The sequence below is a fragment of the Stenella coeruleoalba genome, assembly GCF_951394435.1.
Source record: "Stenella coeruleoalba genome assembly, chromosome: 5".
In the NCBI taxonomy this organism is placed as follows: domain Eukaryota; kingdom Metazoa; phylum Chordata; class Mammalia; order Artiodactyla; family Delphinidae; genus Stenella; species Stenella coeruleoalba.
In genome coordinates, this window is record NC_137150.1 from 10,281,762 (window position 1) to 10,301,499 (window position 19,738).

At 50.9% G+C, this 19,738-nt stretch overlaps 1 protein-coding gene across 3 annotated transcripts in view; it reads left to right on the forward strand.

Moving 5' to 3' along the window:
* Positions 1 to 11,585, forward strand: part of RFTN1 (raftlin, lipid raft linker 1) — a 204,693-nt gene extending 193,108 nt beyond the window's left edge. For all 3 annotated transcript variants that reach the window (XM_079921258.1, XM_079921259.1, XM_079921257.1), the window contains 3 exons: positions 47 to 150; positions 2,413 to 2,494; positions 10,199 to 11,585. In XM_079921258.1, coding sequence (XP_079777384.1) covers positions 47 to 150; positions 2,413 to 2,494; positions 10,199 to 10,606 — 594 coding nt within the window. In that variant the 3' untranslated portion in view covers positions 10,607 to 11,585. The remainder of the gene's footprint in view (positions 1 to 46; positions 151 to 2,412; positions 2,495 to 10,198) is intronic.
* The last annotated feature ends 8,153 nt before the right edge of the window (positions 11,586 to 19,738 follow it).

Sequence of the window (19,738 nt, forward strand, 5' to 3'; positions counted from 1 at the left end):
ATTGGCTTGAGGCAGCTGCAGCCCTGACTGTGGCCTTTCTCCCCAGGGTGTCGAGGTGCAGACAGACTACGTGCCCCTGCTGAACTCTCTGGCCGCCTACGGCTGGCAACTCACCTGTGTGCTGCCAACTCCTGTCGTCAAGACAACGAGGTAACAATAACCATCATTACTGTTACTGAACACTTGCACTGTTCCCCATAAGCTCTTCCTTGCGTAACTTATTGAATCCCTGTGAGTCTGGGGCTGTTACATCAGTTCTCTACCTGGGAAACGGCAGGGTCAGGATTTCAGAGTCTTAACTACCCCCCCACCCGGAGCACCCCTCTTCCCACGTGGGGAGCTGGGCTAGGCAGGCACGTTGCTGGCACGCATGCAAAGTCTCATCTCGGCCTCAAAAAATCCTGTGAGGTGAGGTGGGATTTTTTTGGTTGTATTTAACCGATTTTATAGCTGAGGAAAGTGTGGCCGGGGAGGTTGAAGCGCTAGCCCAAGGTCATGGAGCTGGTCAGTAGCCCCACCAAGGGGACGTGAGGCCCTGGAGTCTCAGCCCCGGCTGTGGCCCTCCCTATGATTTCACATTCATGGTCATTTGTCCACCCTCAGCTCTGCCTGCCGTCCCTTGAGCCCGTGGGCTTATCCTAGTCTTACGAACACTAAAAGCCCTTCCATCTCTTTTGGGTTTGCTATCAAGCTGGTCCTTCTAACTACCTGTGGGGTGGTAAGCATAGATGTGGTTCCCATTTTACAGATGAAGAAACGGAGGCTCAGAGAGGCTCCATCACATACCCAAGGCCACACAGCCAGCAAGTGGCAGAACCCGCGACTAGACCCTCAGTCTACAACGGGCCACCTCTTTGCTGACCTCTGGGGGTGCCCCCTCCCATGGCCCTCAGCCCCACGCTACCTGAGTCCTGCTGCGTGCTCACGCCCGCAGGTGATGGACGGCCTGAGGCAAGCCTAGTGACCTGGGGGACAGCAGGCGGTGCAGCCCCAGAGCACAGACAGAGGCGGGAGTGTGGGCACCCATCACTGCCTCTCCTGGGCCCTCATCATGTCCCCCATGCCCCGGGTCTGTGCAGCTGCAGGAGCCAGTCTGCAGCCGCCCTTGGGTCCTGCGCCACTGGGAGATTTCCGTATTGCTTCTTGGCCAAGATTTCTGTGGGCACAGGGTGGTGCCGTGGAGGGGAAGGAACTCCGGGTTTGTGACCCAGAGCTTGAACCCAAGTCCTGAGTCAGCCGATTGCTGTCTACCTTGGTCAAGTCCACGTAGCTTCTTTGAGCCAGTTTCCTAGTCCATGCAACTAAGAATGCTGCCTGCCTTCCGTTCCAGAGGACAAGAGCCCCCCTGAGAATGTATTTGAACGTGAAGCCCCCGCTGGCTCTGTGCTCGCAGCCCGGAGGGTAGGGACGGTCTCTCTGTCTCAAGCAGTCCCACCTTCTAAATAAGCCTCCATGATCCTCCACCTTCCTGGCCTTAAATGACCCTTGCGGTGGAGTGGAGAGTACACGGACCGGGCAGAATCCCTGCTGTGTGACCCCTGGCCTGCTCCTTGACCAAGCTGAGCTGTCCTGTCCTGTCCCGTTGGTGGAAGTAGGGGTCCCATTGTTTGGAGCGCCGGGTGCAATCGCCCAGCCCGGCCGGAGCACAAAATAGAAAATGCTAGTGTCCTCTACCTCCTTTCCCTCCAGCACCCCATGTAGTGACACATCACCTCACCAGAGAAGACGTTTGCCAAATAGAGGTTTAAGAAAGTGATCCGAAGGCGCGGGGTTCGTGGTGGCCAGAAAACAATGATCCCCATCACAATATTTCTAGCAGCTTTAAAGGCAGCTCCTTGAGAGCCTGCCTTCCTGGGAGGAAGGCACACCCCCTGTGCCATAAAAATGAATAGTGCCCCAGCCCGTTCGTTAATGCCAGTTCCCGCTGCTCACAAGGGTGACTCAGGGTGGTGGCCGGGACCCGTACGCAGCCAGGCCCTCTGCCCAAGCTCCTGTAATCGCTCAGGTCCTCACTGGCCACCCATCCCAGGCCAACCAGGTCCCTCCTCGGCCTCATTCCCAGACTTGGAAGAGGCCTCCACCCTCTGATATTCACTGAGGCCACTTTGTCAGCATTTGGCCAAGATGGTAGCTGTCATTTCACATCACGGGAAAGGGGGTTTTCAGCCAGGAAGCTGCCTTTCAAGGATGCACACAGAGCTTTAGTTGGGCCCCTGCGATAGCAAGCAAGGGTGGGTGGCCTGGGGGTGGGAAGGTGGGGGGCTTCTTGACCTCCGACCTCTCACTCTCGGGCGGCCACCTTCCTTCCCACGGGCAGCCGGCCTGGATGAAGTTCAGGACGGCGGCCTCCGTGTGAGGTGCGGGGCTCCTCTAGGTATAAAGGACTCATTCTCAGCTCTGCCTGTGTTACAGGGAGGGGAACGTATCCACCAAGCAGATTGTCTTTCTTCAGAGACCGTGTCTACCTCAGAAAATCAAGAAGAAGGAATCAAAGGTGAGTGACCTTGGCTGCTTTATTTTGCTTGCTGTTTTGCTCACCAGAGCCCGGGGACACCTGAGCCCCTCGGCGACATGAGTCACATCCGGGGCGGTGAGGGCGCCGGGGGGCCTTGTCGCTGGTCTCCTCCTGCGAGGATGCCCAGGCCACCAGCATTCACGAGGCTGAAGGGGGAGTGGGAAGGCAGCTGCAGTGTGACTCAGGCTGGGACGGCTGAGCTCACGCCCAGCTTCTCTGTATCTCTTAATCTCGTTACAAGCTGGTTGATGCCCTGCCCTGCCCTGCCCGTGGGTCCCTTGGGACATCAGAAGTTTGGGGAGCTTGGCAGAGAGAACCTGCCAGACGACCTTCCCCAGAGGCCCTGCCCTGCAGGTCTGAGTGGCAGTGGCTCATACAGACAGAGGTCATCTCCCCTGTGGAGTGAGTCCTCAGGCCAGGCTGTCCTGGGATGGCCAGGGGCCTTCCCCCTCTCCCTGGACGTCACGTGAACTGTCCCAGAAACACAGTGGCACTGAGAGACGTGGCCGTTCTCCCCGTGTTTTCCCCGTGTTTCCTGAGACTGAGGCCAAGTCCTCCCCTTGTGTGACATGATTCCGATGCCTCACACCCCCGTGTTCACGGTCACTCGGGAAGAGTCGAGGGAACCTGCCAAGCCCCTGGAGCCAGCTGGCTCCCCCTGTGACGGACAAGGCCACACTGTGGGGCGGAGCCCACCGGACCCGCCCGTCCCCTTGCCGGGCACCATCCCTGAGCTCCCCACCCGCGGTTCCTCATGTTCTTGGGACACGGAGCCCGGACAGCAGCACCAAGCAAGTGAACAGATTGGAGCAGCCCCTCTGCAGCCAACAAATCCAAGGGGGGGCCGCTGGTGGGAGGAACGCCAAGGAAGTAGCTCCGGAGCCAGCTGGGGTGCAGAGGAAGGGCTCTCCAAGCTCGGAGATGCCAGTGTGACAGGTGACAGCAGCAGAGGACCAGAGGCAGCCACCAAAGCCACCATTGCCCACCAGGAGCAGCCAGCCACCAGCTGGAAGACGGATGGCCCCGGGCTGCCACCAGCCACAGCTTTGCCTGGGCTGTGGAGCCGCGTGCGTTCACGCAGGGACATTCTAGCAGCACCGCCGAGGTCTCCCGCCAGACGCCAGGCAAAGCCCAGCTTTTGCCCTGACGAGGAGGGCGTGGTGCTGCCTTTTCCTGCCAGCGTGTCCTGGTTGTGGTGCCAGCAGACCCCAAAGGACAGACAGGCGGCTTGATCCTGGTGAAGGCTGCGCATCTCACCCAGGGGACAAGCCAGTGGAAACCCGAGGCCAGGGAGACGTTAGGGGTAGAGCTTTAAGGCTGCTGTAAGAAAGTAGAACAGCGTACCTCAGGGGAAATCCAGGGAGGTGGGAGTCAGCCTTTTCTGGTCGGTAGAGACGTCCACCCCCAGTGAGCTGCACGAACCCGGGCAGACCTGCTCATTCCAGGGCTTGGGGTGACAAGCACTGTCCTCTGTGTGACCTGGGGAGGCCACCTCACTGTTACAGCCCCAGATGGGGGGACTGTAGCATCCCATCACCCCTGTCATCCACTCCTCGCTCAGCTGACGGGTCATCGTCCTGCTCCCAGGAGACGGTGCCCCCGCCCCGTGGCCATGGCTCCATCCTCACCGTGCCCTAGACCCCGCGTCACTGACACCGTTCATGCCCTCCATCGCTAGAAGCACTGTTTTCTCTCGGCTGTCCCACCACTCGCCTGGTTTCCCACCTAGTTCCTCATTTCTAGCCCCGTTTCTCCCCATTTTCCCTCACCTCTTCCTTAGAAAATCTCATCCACCCCCAGAGTGAGAAAATCTCACTCACCACCTCTGTGTCAACGAGTCTTACCTCTGCATGTTCAGCCCTGGCTTCTCCCCTGGGACCCCAGCTCCACCTGCCCTGCGGCTACTCGTGACCTTGCCCTTTCCCGCACCGGCCGTCACCCCACCCCCCGACCTTAGAGGAACAGCGTTTCCATGGCCCAGAGGCTCCCACACACCTAGAGGTCGCCCTCGGTGCTTCCATCTCCTTCCCACCATATTCAGTCTGTCCTTAAGGCACATCTGTTTTAGGTCCTAGACACTCTGGAACCCCCTCTTCTCTCCATCACCACCAGCCTGGACTACTCCGATCTCCTGATGATAGGTGTCCCCTTCAGATATGTTCTCCACTCAGAGCCAAAGTGAACTTTCAAAAAAAGTAAATTGAATCGTGTCACTCCACTGCTTAAAATGGTTCTAAAGCTTTGGGTTTTTCTTAAGATAAAGAGGGAAGCCTGTACGGCGGTCCACACGGCCCTGTGGGATCTGGCCCCCATCTTCTGCATTCCAGCCACTCTGGCCTTCATGCGCATCCATGCCCCCTCGCTGCCACAGGGCCTTTGCTTGGGCAGTTCCTCTGCCCCAGATGTTCTCTTCCTTTGTATTTTTTGGGGATGGTGTTCTCTCCTTTTAGACCAAGCCAGGCTCCTCTGTGATTCACTGGGAAGAGCCACGTTCCTCTCCTCTCCGTTTCTAATTATTTGGGATCAATCCTCCACCAGTAGAATCAGACGTTCATTCTGTGAGAACAGACCCTTTTGGTCCTCACTGTTGTATGCCCAGTGCCTGGCTTTTAGTTGGTACTCAACAAATACTTGCTGGATCAATGAGTGAATAATCAAACTTCTGAGCCCGGGACATGCACAGTATGTCTAGCACTGAAATTTCAGACAAGAGATTGCAAGATTCAAACATCAAGGCTGCAGCATATTTAGTCCTCTTCAATCAGCCAAGTGGACAAAAGCCTCCAGTCAAGACCTTTCACCGTTTGAAAGAAACCTCTCTGTGTACCTCTGAGTGTGGCTTTCAAAGCCAATATTAATCTCCTTGGAAGGTAACAGGTGATTTCTACGACACGGGAGAAGTCTGCCTTCCCACTAAATTACTTGAAGTGGAGGCAGATACGGATGGTTTCTTAATGTGTGAATGAAATCACCAGCCCTGCTGATGTGAGCTCTGGACACACACGCTGCTGTAAAGCGGAGGATTTTTCCTTTTCTGCACGCACTTCTGGCATGGACCGCTAGTCGGGGTTTTTCTCAGTTTAGGTACCGGCAGTACACTCACATGCCACACACACACCCGGCTCAGGAAGGCCCATCCACCCTGCTCAACTTGCAGCTGCTGGTTGGGTTCAGAGACTCGCCCTGGAACTGCTCAGGCTGTGGCTGCTACAGTTCTCCCCTCAGAGCCTGCGCACGGAAAGCTCTACCGCCTCGGATCTGAAATACAGTCGACCCTTGAATAACGTGGAGGTTAATCCGAGTGTAATTTGTAGTGGGCCCTCCGTATCCAAGGTTCACTGACCCGAGGATGCAACCAACCACTGACCGAACAGCACTGTAGTTTTTACTCTTGCCAACCATCCGCGTGTAAGTGGACCTGCATCGTCCAAGGGCCAAGTGTAGTTTTGGTTGTTCCATAAAGACTGTGACTGTGTGACTTTGGGCAAGTTACTTAACCCCTCTGATGGGGGTTAATAATGGTGGTAACAATGCCTAATGAGAGTACCGCTTTGGGGATTCAGGGAAATGGGAAAGCTTGTCCCAGTGTGAGACACTCAGAACATTTAGCTTTTAGATTATATAGACCCTGAGTTTGGGCCACTGCTACTTCCCTGCTTCATGAGAATGCTCCCTTCAAAAGGAGAGAAGGAAAGGAGAAGGCTCCAGCCAGAGCCTCCGGGTGACCTGGCTGCAGCACCGGGACAGCTGTGGTGGCTTGGGGACCCCGGGCAGCTTGGGGAGTCAGTGACATCACCACTCCCCATCTGAGGACACAGAAAACGGTGCAGTCCTCGAAGACATTTGGCCTGGCAGGTTTTTCTGGGATGACTCCGAAGGACAGAAAAACATGGGCTGGAGTAGTTCCCATCCAGCTCGGCATGGACAGTCCCAAATCTTTCTCTGCCCAGCAGCCCAGGCAGGGTCCTGGAGAAAGTGGCTGGTGTGCCCGCCACAGGCCCTTTCCAGTCTGTGTCCTTCTGTCGTATTATATCAGGAGATCAATGCAGTGTCCTCTACAGGAAACTGGATATGGCCAGGTACCCGGGGAACCATGAGTCTGTTGTTTATTTATAGCAAGAGCAGCCTCTGAGAGGACATCGGGTTTGCATTAGAAAATAGCCAGGGTCCAGGATGGAGTCTGGTACAGGTAGAATGGGCACAGCTATACACCGCCCACCCGCAGAGGGTGCTGTGCCCATCCACTACGGTGTGGGTTGGCCCCCAGGGTGTGCACCCAGACCTGGGGGCAGGGGCAGCTCTCTTGGAGATGAATAACTTGCCCAAAGACAGACAGCTAACGAATGCCAGAACCGAGGTTTGAACCGGGGTCTTAGCCACCACACTACGTGTAACGCTTTGGTGTCTTAGCATTTAGGGCCTTTCAGCCGAAGCAATCTCCCCAGTTTTCTGGCAAAAGTAAAACTTCCTCTAGCTTCTCTGAGAGTTGACTGCCTTTCAGATCGCTATATATAGGCCCGTTTGACTGGCCTTTTTCTAAGAACATGCAAAATGCAGAGGGTCTGTTTGGAGACATCCATTAAAAAAAAAAAAGGGCTCTTCCATTTGGGCTGGGATTAAAATGCAGCAGCTTCTGCACACGACAAGGCAGCAGTTATGAAGCATGATTGCATGGTACCCAAGAGCTGGTACCCAAGAGCCATGCAGGGCTGGCACTGGAGGCTGCAGCATCTGTGCTGAGGTCAGAGGTCCTGGTCCTGCACTGGTGGTTAGGGGGCCCCAAGATGCCTGCTTGTCAGTGTCTACTGAAGTGGGTGCCTTTGGGTTGGGGTCTGAGGCACCACTTCACCTGCAGAGGGGGTCCATTGTTGCAAACTCATGGCTTGGGTGGAAGAAACCCAAACTACCCCCAGAGGGAAGTCCATCAGCCATCGTACAAGAGAACCCCCAAAAAGGAGTGCCCTGGGGAAACCCAGCCAACGCTGTAGGTGAACTCATTTGGGATTTGCAGGGAGGGCGGGTGGAGGAAGACAGGATCAATGTTAAATCCTAACCTCAGCACGCACTTCACTCTTTTTCCTCTTCTTTGATGGAATATTCAAATTTACCAGTCTTGTCCAAAAGGGGCTCAACACATGAAGCCCAGGTTGTGTTCAGCCTCGGAGCCCTGAGTGTGTTTAGGCAGATGTCTTATTTGAGGAAGTAGGCTTCTACCACCGAAAACGCCACAGAGTTGGCAGATTTTTAAGAATTTACATAGCACATTTTTGCTTCTTCCTAGCAAAGTACTCAGATTTATCTATGCATGGTAAAGCCTTAGGAAATGGTTTTCCACTGATGGTGCAGCTGCCCTCCTGGGCTCCCCTCTCTAGCCTCGCCAGAAGTCATTCGAACGGACGGCTCCCTTTATCTTTCTTTCAGTCACAGAATGGCTTAGATTTAAGTCCATATTTGGTGAAACCAGTGTGCTGCGACTCAAGTGGAAAGAAATGAAACGAAAGAAAGTGGAACTTCAAGCGCAACCACGTGTCTCTGGGGCCCGGAGCTGCACCTGCGGGGTGGCCGAGGCTCTTGCCCGGGGTCCAGGCCCCCGATTCTCTTCCCAGCAAGATCCGTCTCTCCCCAGGGCCTCCTGACTCCAGTCCTCCCCCACCCAGCACTCTCGGGGCTTCGCTCTTGTTCTCCGTGCCTCTCACAGCTGGGCCTGGCACGTCCCCAGGACCCTGTGGCTGGTGTCACCCCAGGTGTGCAGCACGCAGCTCCTGGCCTCTGACTCTGAGCACCGGGGACCGGGGCCCCAGGATGGCAGGGCTCAGAGGGGCCTTTGCTCAGGAAGACTGGGGGACCCCTTATGTTTGGGGAGTGGAAGAAGGCCACAGTTCTCGCTGCGTTGTTACCCAGGAGTGCATCCCTCTTTTGTAAACACAGGGGCCCATTTCTCCGAGTCTTCCTTTACTACCCTTCACGTTTCTGTGTCTGCTGCGGCTCATTCGCCCGGATTTATTCCAAGCACACAGGCTCCCAAACTGTCTTCCTCCAGAGCAGCTCCTGCTGTCAGCAGACTCAGCAGGACTTTGAATTTTTCCCCCTCTTTTCTCCCTCAAATTAATTTCTCTTTCTGGAGATCAGCCAGACCTGATGTGTGGATGCACCAGTAACTCCTCACTAAGCCCCAAGCTGTGTTTTGACTCTTAAAATTCCAGGACTGGCTCCCCTGAAACAGGGAGCTTGGCCAACTTGGCCGGGCTCTGCCGTCCTTCCATTCATCCATCTCACAAAAGGTTTTGAGCACCTTCTCTGTGCCAGGCTCCATGCTGTATCCCAGGGATGCAGGGGTGCAGAGGACAGATGGCATCCCTGACCTTCTGGACTCACATCTTGTGTCAGTAATGGTAACGGCAGACACACTGGTGTATTGTGTGCTGGGCACAGTGCTAAGCCTGCTGTGTGGATTATTGCATCATTGAATCGAAATAAATACCCTCTAAGGCAGAGTTTGGCAAACTACGGCTCTCAGGCCGAATCCGGCCCACTGCCTGTTTTTGTAGATAAAGCTTTATTGGAACACAGTCATGCCCGTTTGCTCACGTGTTACCCATGACTGCTTTTGTGCTATGGCAGAGTTGAATGGCCGCAACAGAGAACATAAGGCTGCAAAGCCTGAAATAGTTATTACCTGCCTCTGTACAGAAAAAGTTATCGACCCTGATTTAAGTTAGGGTTACTCCCCGCATTGTATAGATGAGAACACAGGCCAGTCTGGGGCGGGGGCGGTGGACGCTTCACGTGGGCGGTCTCCCTCCACGGCTTTGATGTGACCCCGTCCTTGCCCAGCTCTGTTGCTGACTGTGCGCTTGATCCTCTCTGAGCTCCATAGACTTCCCTGTCCCACAGGGAAATGCAGGTGGGGCTCCCTGGGAAGCAGCATCTGAGATGGATTTGGATGCGGTTTTAGGGGGAGTGCCCTTGGGAATAACACCTGTTGGGGAAGGAGGGCGCAGGAGTGGGCAGAGGGAGATGTTGGGCTGTGATCGTAGCTCTGGAGCAGGGATGGTCTTTTAGAGTTGCCCAGAGTTGGAAACAGGAGGATGGGCCGTTGTCCATGCCTGGACCAGTCATTGGTCGTAGCTTGCCCCCAGAAGGGAGTGAGACCTTTGGGGAGGTGGCCGGACTCAGAGAGGAGCTTGGCTGGGGGCTGTCAGCCTGCCCATCCTACAGGGGGACCTGAGCACCCGGGTTCAGTGCCCTTCTGGCTGGGGTGATCTGATGAGGCGGTGACCAGTGCGTGGTATCTGTAGCTGCTCAGAGTGGAAAGGAGTGGCCGGAGCCATGGCACTTAGGAAGAACAGGCCCGTGTCCCCTCACCCATCCTTGTCCTCCAAACGATAGGATTTCAGCACCTTCTTTTGGTATGGGGCCAGCTGAAAGAAATACCCCTCGTCCCCTACAAAACCCTGGAATCCACATCTAAAATACACGCCACGGCAGGATCGGCGGGCTCTGGGTGGGTGTGACGTTTGGGCTGTGATTGGGTTTGGTGCCAGGAATGCCCTGCTCCGGGAGTACCGGGCATTGCGTCTTGCTGCCAGAAGTGACGTGGGCGTGAATGCAAACAGACATCCAGGGGAAGCTCTAGATTCACAGAGGATGCATGTATTTATCCCCATCGTCTCTGGTTTCTAGTTTCAGTGGCGATTCTCCCGAGACGAAATGCACAACAGGCAGATGAGGAAATCCAGAGGTAAACTCGGTGCCAGAGAAAAGCAGCAGGCAGAGGAAAATGAGAGGAATCCAGAAGACCAGCTCCCCGAAGCCGGAGACGTGGAAAACCATGTGCCGGGGCTGCAGCAGGAGGACTGGGCCTCCGTCGGGGTGAAGGTCCCTGTGCAGGCGGAGGTCCCGGGAGAAAAGCTGTGTCCTGACGGCCGGCTCTGGGTGGAGGCTGGGGCCGTGCAGAACGGTCCCTTCGGCCACAGCCCCGCCCCGGCAGGGGGCTGCTCTGGGCACCCCAGTCCTGATCCTAGAGAGGATGCCGGCAAGGGGGATGCTGAGGAGGTGGCTGCAGAGCCCGCAGCAGCAGAGGACAACTGAGGCTCAGCAGGTGGTGCTGAGGCGTGACGAGCTGGCAGACCTGGGGCACGGTGCCAGCTGAGCTGGGGGCTGATGTGCCCTGGTGTCACGTGTTACCCTTCGGCTTGGCTTGACCTCTCCTTGCGAGCTTACCTGAGCCCTCCGAGGAAGAGCTGGCTCCCTGACAGTGTTGGTTTCTGCACATCCATTTGAAATGTGTCATAAGGCCCTGGTGTTAGAACACAAGAGGACAGGTTACTTCCAGACATGCGGGCTGGAGGCCCAGCCCCGGCTCCACACCACTCCTCCAGGGAGGGGCTGGGCCATCCAGTGCCTGTGCCCACCCCCACCCAGAGCCTCCAGGGGGCCTTCGGGCCAAATCCCCGGGCCTCCCTGTCTACAAGTCAAGGCTGAGTTGTTCATCCCCACACCCCGAGATGGCCGTGTCCAGCCCGTGCTGTCTGCTGCAGCTACTTGGTGATTGTAACAACCCCTGGTGCCCAGTCGGGCTGCCTTTCTCCATCTAACCCCCACCCGGACCTTGCTGCTTTGGCAAAGAAAATAACATTGGGAGGGGAGGTGCCCCACCTCCTGGCTTTTCTCCAAGTGTTCCCATAGATACTGGTAATCTGAAAATGAAGAGGTAATTCTGTGTGTGTACCCACTCTTGCAGAATGTCCAAGAAAGTATTCTGTGTTAGTGTTAATGCCAAAAATTTTTTTAAAGATTTTGTATTCAGCACATCACATGAACACACGTTCTTTCTGTCATTTCAAGGCAAACCGACTGGCGGCGAGCCCTTGTTACGTGCTATTTTAATCATGTGTCATTAGCCAAGTCACTTCCCATGTATGCTATGATGTGTTTATATCGTCCAGAATGTGGCTTTAAGTAGATGCAGCTGGCAAACCTTGGAGAGAGTGTCAACCGTCTTGACCAACATCCTGTCTCTTCTCTTTCTTGTTTAGTTACTTAAAGCAATAAATCATCTATGAGTTTAGTGCACTGTGAGTATTGAGTATTTATCATGTTGCAGCGACAAGTCCTATAGCCTCGTGTCCCCTATTCACGCTTCCTAAGTTTCTAACTCCTGGCAGCAGCTGGATGACTTTGCAGTAGAGATCAAAGCTTCTGTGGAAGCAGCAGAGCCAGCTGAGCATGCTCTGCTTTCTCGTCATTTGTAGAAAGAAGACAGAAAGCAGGATTCAGGTGCCACCAGGTAAGTCAGGGCACGGCCATCTCCCATCACCCCAGGGTGGTGGAGACAAGTACCTTTTTAAAACAAATAAGAAGCCCCACGTCAATTTCTAAGCATGTCTCCAAGCTTTTAAGTAAATTATTTAATGAGGTAAGTCTTTTACCTGCTTGCAAATTTGCTAAAATAAAACACATTTTAATATATTTTTATAGGGCAGAATTGAAAACCCTTACACAGCCACATTGTACAGTCGTTTTCCTTTTGATTTTTGAGCAAACTTCACACCCAAGCCCCAGAGCTTACAGAAAGGCTGAAGGCTCTGTTCGAAAAGAAGATAGGGTTTTTTTTTTTTCCAGTTATACATGTATATGTATTTTTCAGATTCTTTTTCCTTATAGATTATTACAAAATATTGAGTAGTTCCCTGTACTATACAGTAGGAGCTCGTTGGTTATCTATTTTATACATAGTAGTGTGTATATGTTAATCCCAAACTCCTAATTGATCCCTCCCTTCCTCCTTCCCCTTCAGTAGCCCTAAGTTTGTTTTCTACGTGGGTCTACTTCTGCTTTGTATATAAGTTTATTTGTATCATTTTTAAAAAGAGTCCACATATAAGCGATATCATATGATATTTGTTTTTCTCTATCTGACCTACCTCATTTAGTATGATAATCTCTAGGTCCATCCATGTTGCTGCAAATGGCATTATTTTATTCTTTTTTATGGTTGAGTAGTATTCCATTGTATATATGTACCATATTTTCTTGATCCATTCATCTGTCAGTGGACATTTAGGTTGCTTCCATGTCCTGGCTATTGTAAATAGTGCTGCAATGAACATTGGGGTACACGTATCCTTTCGTATTATGGTTTTCTCCAGATATATGCCAGGAGTGGGATTGCAGGATCATATGGTAGCCTTATTTTTAGTTTTTTAAGGGACCTCCATGCTGTTCCTCATAGCGGCTGTACCAATTTACTTTCCCATGAACAGTGTAGGAGGGTTCCTTCTTCTCCACACCCGCTCCAGCATTTATTTGTAGACTTTTTGATGATGGCCATTCTGACTGGCGTGAGGTGATACCTCATTGTAGTTTGGGTTTGGCTTTCTCTAATAATTAGCGACATTGAGCATCTTTTCATGTGCATTTGGCCATCTGTATGTCTTCTTTGGAGAACTGTCTGTTTAGGTCTGCTCATACTTTTAGTTGGGTTGTTTGGTTGTTTTTTTTGATATTGAGCTGTATGAGCTGTCTGTTTATTTTGGAAATGAATCCCTTGTCAGTAGCATCATTTGCAAATATTTTCTCCCATTCTGTAGGTTGTCTTTTCATTTTATTTATGGTTTCCTTTGCTGTGTAAAAGCTTTTAAGTTTAATTAGGTCCCATTTGTTTATTTTTGTTTTTATTTCCATTACGCTAGGAGACGGATCCAAAAAGATATTGCTGCGATTTATGTCAAAGGGGGTCCTGCCTATGTTTTCTGCTAGGAGTTTTATAGTATCTGGTCTTATTTGGTCTTTAATCCATTTTGAGTTTATTTTTGTGCATGGTGTTAAAGAATGTTCTAATTTCATTCTTTTACATGTAGCTGTCCAGTTTTCCCAGCACCACTTTTCGAAGAGACTGTCTTTTCTCCATTGTATATTCTTGCCTCCTTTGTGGTAGATTAATTGACCATAGGTGAATGGGTTTATTTTAGTCCTGTTCCATTGATCTATATTTGTTTTTGTGCCAGTACCACACTGTTTTGATGACTGTAGCTTTGTAGTATAGTCTGAAGTCAGAAAGCCTGGTTCCTCCAGCTCTGCTTTTCTTTCTCAAGATTGCTTTGAGAAGGTAAAGGAATATGTACATATGTTTTCATACAAATTAAAAAAAAATTTTGTTCTAGTTCTGTAATTTGATAGGGATTGTGTTGAATCTGTAGATTGGCTTGAGTAGTATGGTTATTTTGACAATATTGATTCTTCCAATCTAAGAACACGGTATATCTTTCCATCTGTTTGTGTCATTTTCAGTTTCTTTCATCAGCATCTTATAGTTTTCCAAGTACAGGTCTTTTGCCTCCTTAGGCAGGTTTATTTCTAGGTATTTTAAGACAGTTTTTAAAAAATAGTTTTAAAGAAGATGTTTTTTTTAAAGTTATTTTAAAATGACATTTTCCACAATTATACTCAGAAACATCTATATAGTATTTTGATTTAATACAAATATTACCTCTTAGCCCATATCTTAAAGGATCATGACGCTTGAAAAACAGGCTCCACAGCAGCAGGTTGGGACAAGAACCATGCCCATCTCTCAACTCTGAAAAGCACAGAATCCCAGCTGCACCCTTCAGGTGGATGCCTTGCATCACCCAGAGTTGGATATATTTTTCAATAAGCAGACTGTGGGTGGTTTCCCTGGGGAGTGGCCTGGGCCTTGGGATTTGTAAAACCCCCCAGAATTCTACGGTGCAGCCAAGGGTGAGACCCACGGCCGCAGGACAGCCATGAGTCGAATCACAGCTTGTTCCGTGTGAAATGAGATGCTTGTTACAAAACATAAATAAGCCCCTAAATCCCAGTCCCTACATCCTGCATGTCCCTTTTAAGTGTGGGGATTCCTGAAGGAAATTTTACTTTGCTGTGGTTGCCAATGGGGAAAAAGGCTATCGTTGGCACTGACAAGGCCCCGGTGACCAAAGTTGCAAAGACTTGCAGGGTTTGGCGTGAGGCTTGTGCATGTGGTTATTAGTCTCTGGGGCTGCAGCTGTCACAGTGGGTCTGGAAGGAATGGGGCGTTTTCGGGGTGATCAGGTTATGGAGGTGGGGACCCAAGTAGCTGCCCTAGGCACTGTGGCCACCACTGTGCAGCCCAATGGGCTGTTATAAAGCATAGCGGACCCCATCCTAACAGAAACATTGTAGTAATGTTTAGAGTCTTAAAGTTAGTGGCCTATAAGTAACAAAACACTGACCATCAGTCCAATCCTTGTCTGAATTTTTTCAGACTTCTAACTGGATCCTACTTTAGAGTTATGCTTGATGGGACTGGCTTCAAGAAAACATGAGAAGGAGACATTCTAATTCATTTCTTATGAAGCATGTTTTATCTGTAATCTAAACGTATTAATCACGGCCCATTCTAAACCACAAATCATCCTAGTTCAGGACGAGCTCTCAAAGCAATCAGTGGGCTATTATTAGTAGTAGGAATACGCTGACGCAAAGCTCACCACCCACACCCAGTGCAGGGCCGTGCTGGCCCTGGGGACTGTCCTGCTGGGCTCCCCTGAGCAGGCCGAGAGCAGCAGATGGGATTAAAGATGACGTGAGAGGGCTGGTGAGGGGACGGGCTGGAGGCAGCTGGGCATGACTCCTGCTTCCCGCAGCCCTGCTGCAGGTGCTGGCACCACGTGGGCAGCACGGGACGGCCTCCCAGGGGAGTCCGGGTTTCCCGTACCTGCCCCAGAGTGACGGCATCCCGTCAGATCCAAGGTCAGGACCCAACGAACCTTCGCCTGGGTTTCTGAGGTAGCTGTCCCCAGAAGAGGAAGTAAGGTGGTATTCCCCACGGGTTCCTGTTGCCTGGCGTCGCTTCTGCAGCCAGACCACAGCTCACGGGCCATAGGCCACTGGGCCCTGCACCCGGCAGGCGCTGGCTTCCCCAGCCCCTGTGCGTTCACGTGGGCACGAGGGGCCAGATCTCTCACTCCCCAGACCTGTGGCTTTAGCTCCTATCCACTGTGCTGGGTGCTGGGGAGACGGAGCCAATCCTGGCTCCCTTGGAGCTCACAGCAGACGCCCAGCAGTTGCGCAGGAGTGGTAACTGCACTAACATGGGCCGTGGAGAAGCTCAGGGGGCCGTGAAGGCGGGCGTGGGGCGGAGGGTGCAGCCGGCTGGGGAGGCTTTGCGGAGGAGGTCAGCGTTGAGGCTGAGACCTGAAGGCCAAGGTCGGGGGAGCTGTCCCCGGGGAGGCAGCGTGCCTGGTGGCTAAGGGCATGGATGCTGGGGCCATGCTGCTGGCTAGAAGCCTGACCCCAGTCCCAGGCATGAGGCCTTGGGCAAGTTACTTACCCCTGTGTAATATGGGGATGATAGCTGTGAGAATCAAACGAATGCATGCAAAGTGCTTGGAGACTGGCTGGCACACAGTAGGTGCTACATAAATGTTAGTGTGGAGGAGGAGTCTGAGGGCGGGCTCTGAAGACTGCAGTGGACTGGAGAATGAAGAGGGGCTGAAACTACCAGTCACACCGGAACCAAGCAAGCATTGTCATTGTCAAAGGCATTTCCTCAGAATAATGAACACTCCGGGGCTTCCCTGGTGGCGCAGTGGTTGAAAGTCCGCCTGCCAATGCAGCGGACACGGGTTCGAGCCCTGGTCTGGGAGGATCCCACATGCTGCGGAGCAACTGGGCCCGTGAGCCACAACTACTGAGCCTGTGCTCCGCAACGAGAGGCCACGACAGTGAGAGGCCCGCGCACCGTGATGAAGAGTGGCCCCCGCTCACCGCAACTAGAGAAAGCCCTCGCACAGAAACGAAGACCCAACACAGCCAAAATAAATTAATTAATTAATAAACTCCTACCTCCAACATCTTCTTTAAAAACAAAAAAAGAATAATGAACACTCCGGGGATCCTGCCCTGTCCTGTTTAGGACCTTCCTAGAACCTCTTTCATGGATTCGTTTTCAGGATTTGAACCACTAATCTCAACATTATTCTACAAAGTCATTGAAATGTAAATCTTGATCCTTTCCTTAAGACCCAGAGAACATATCTTTAATCTGGGGAGAGAGGAGTTGTTGGGAACCGGAAGCAGCTGGCTGGGGAGACGTCACAGGTGGGGGGTGTGGTTGCATAACGGGAACTATTTATCCTGGGTCTGGGGGCAAAGCCTAAGTTCTGCCCCGAAACGATTCTAATGGTGATGCTGGCAATTACAGCCATGGCTGGCAACTGTGTCTTAGAAATGGGGTAAAGGGATTCATTCAATCCAAAGATGGTTTAAAAACACAGACCCCATGTTGGCTGACTGGTGAAAGAAGAAAAGTATTCCACCCTCTAACTAATGCAGTCAAATCTACACTTCCATAGTTAAATGTGTTGCTCACTAGTCATCAAACCCAATATGGCTCTGGATTTTTCTGCTGCCTCTAAGTAACATAAAGGCTTAATGATGGTAAGAAATAGACTTCACTTTTCAGAGTGAGTATTAAAATGCTTCTTGTAATGGACCTGTGTCCGTGAACCTTCAGTGCTAGGTACCATCTATCTTGTTGACTTTTCAACGAAAATAACAAGAAACTCATCTTGGAAGGAAAGACAACCAGCAAGCTTGCCAGTTTCTGGAATCACAAAATGCCTAAGTTGCTAACTGTCTAAAACTTCCCTTTCTTGAAGCTAGGGAACTATCAATTCACCCCCTGTCTCAGTCCAGCCCATCTGGAGCCCCAATAGGCAAATGTTGTCAGTTTTCTTTCTTATTAATGGTGATTCCACCATTTCTCTTGAGCCCCAACTCCAGAATTTAATCACCGGTAGAGTGCAAAAGCCCTCTACATCAAACCAAACTTTTCCCTTGCTTCAGTCCAAGGCAATTTCTTCTCCTTCTGTCAACACTGGAGATGCAAACAATAGTCACTGCAACAATTAATCAAATATCTGAAGACAGTTAAGACACTCCTTGCTCATCGCTCATCAGAACGGCCAACCTCAACCGCCCCTTGATCCCTAAGGCCCGTTTTTCCATCATGAAATTGTAGGATGGTAAAGCTGAAAGGGACTTAAGCTGCACATTCCTACCTACTTGACAGACGAGAGCAGGTTACGGAGAAAGGTGGGGTGAGTCACGCAGGAAGCAAGGTCTCCGGATGCCGGGCACCATGTTCTTTCCATTAGACCACACAGCCAACCACACTCTCATCCTGTGTTTCTTCTCTCTAGGCGCCTTACAACAGAGAGGCTTAGCAGGATTTAAAAATCTCACCAACTGAGGGGCTTCCCTGGTGGCACAGTGGTTGAGAGTCCGTCTGCCGATGCAGGCGACACGGGTTCGTGCCCCGGTCCGGGAGGATCCCAGGTGCCGCGGAGCGGCTAGGCCTGTGAGCCCTGGCCGCTGAGCCTGCGCGTCCGGAGCCTGTGCTCCGCGGTGGGAGAGGCCACAGCAGTGAGAGACCTGTGTACCGCAAAAAATAATAATAATAGTAAAAAAATCTCACCAACTGGAATGCTCTGGTGATGGGGTGTTCTGGTTAGTTGAGTCTCTCTCAAAAGATGGAGGAGAGCCCACCCTTTAGCGGCAGGGAGGATTTGGGAACAAGCCCAAGGCGGAGTCTGTGGAGAGGAAAGTCCTCCAAGAGGAGAGGAAGGAGGCTGAGTCCCACACGTCTGGCTTTGTCACTCCCAGCCACGGGCAAGCCATCTAACCACTCTCCCTCACTTCCCCTGTAGGTAAATGGGACAGCATTGTTCACACTGCCTACTTCACAGAAATGTTGTAATTTACTGAGACAAAACAAACTACTTGTCAAATGCCAAGTACTTCTGTAGTGTTCAGTTGATACTGGAGCGCCCACCAAAATCCAGACCACCATAGAATTCAGGTTAACCCCAGAGCTTCTACTCCCCGTCACTCCCCCTTTATAACTTTACCTGTGAAACTGAAGTTATATTGCTATGGATAAAACCTATTTGTGTTTAAATAACCTGAAGATGAAAAAGATGTGGTAAAGAAATGACAGAATATAGTAAAAAGCTTGAGTAATGAAAACAGTGTGATTTCAGAGCAGGAACAAATAAGTAGACTTAGGAAACAGTAGTGAGGGGACACAGTATGTGATAAAGGAGGCATTTCAAATCAAGGGGAAAAGTGTGATGAACGGTGCTGAGCAACTGGAGAGCCATATGGAAAGAGTCGGACCCCTATCCCTCATCCAGCACAAAATTAATTCCCAGTGGATTAAAGACCTGCAAAAGTATCAGAAGAAAGTATATCCACAAAAACCAAGGGAAAAGACTGACATATTTGATTATATATAAATTTAAAATTCTGGTATACATTATAAAAAACAGAATTCAGGGACAAGTAATAGACTGGGAAAAATATCTGCAACACATGTAACAAAGGATTAACATTCATTCTATAAGGAGTTACAAATCAGATATCAAGATGGACAGAAAACATGAACACACCATTCTCCAAAGAAGAAAGAGAAGTAGCTAAAACACTCAAGGAAAAAAAAATGCTAGAGAGCAATCAGGAAATAAGTTTAAAAAAAAAGCAACCTTCACCCAACTGACTAGGAAAAACAGTTTAAAGACTTAGAATATCTAGTATTAGCCAGAAGGTAGGGGAATGGGTACTTTCATACTCCATTAGACTATAAATCGATTAGGAATTTTATAAAGTAGTTTGACCATACCAGTCAACTTTTCATCCAGAAATGACAATTCTAGCAATTGTACAGGATTATGTGCATAAAAACCAAATGAACAAGTTTGTTCACTGCAAATTGTAACAGCCCCAAACTGGGAACAATCTAGATGTCATTCATAGACATATGGTAAAGTACATTCTGATATATATCCATAATTTGAAGTGTGTTAAAAGAATGAAATCCACAAGCACACATATTTCATATGTATTCCATGTTAATGCACTGTAAACTGTCTAAAAGAATACCCAGCAAGATTTTTACACAGAAGTTCGTTCTAGGTGAGGGAGTGGCATGGGGAGGTGGTGGTGGGGACTTCAGCTTTTTATTTTACATGCTTTTGTATTATTTGATTTTTCACAATCATATTGATTAAAAAGAAATGGACATAATCTTGGTACACTCGAGCACAGCAAAATGAGACACGGGGATGAGCTGGAAGAGACCAGGTTAGGCTAACGGGCCCCTGCAGGGTTTGTAAGAGCTCAGATTGGATCAAGCTACTCAACATCCAGGGCAGTCTG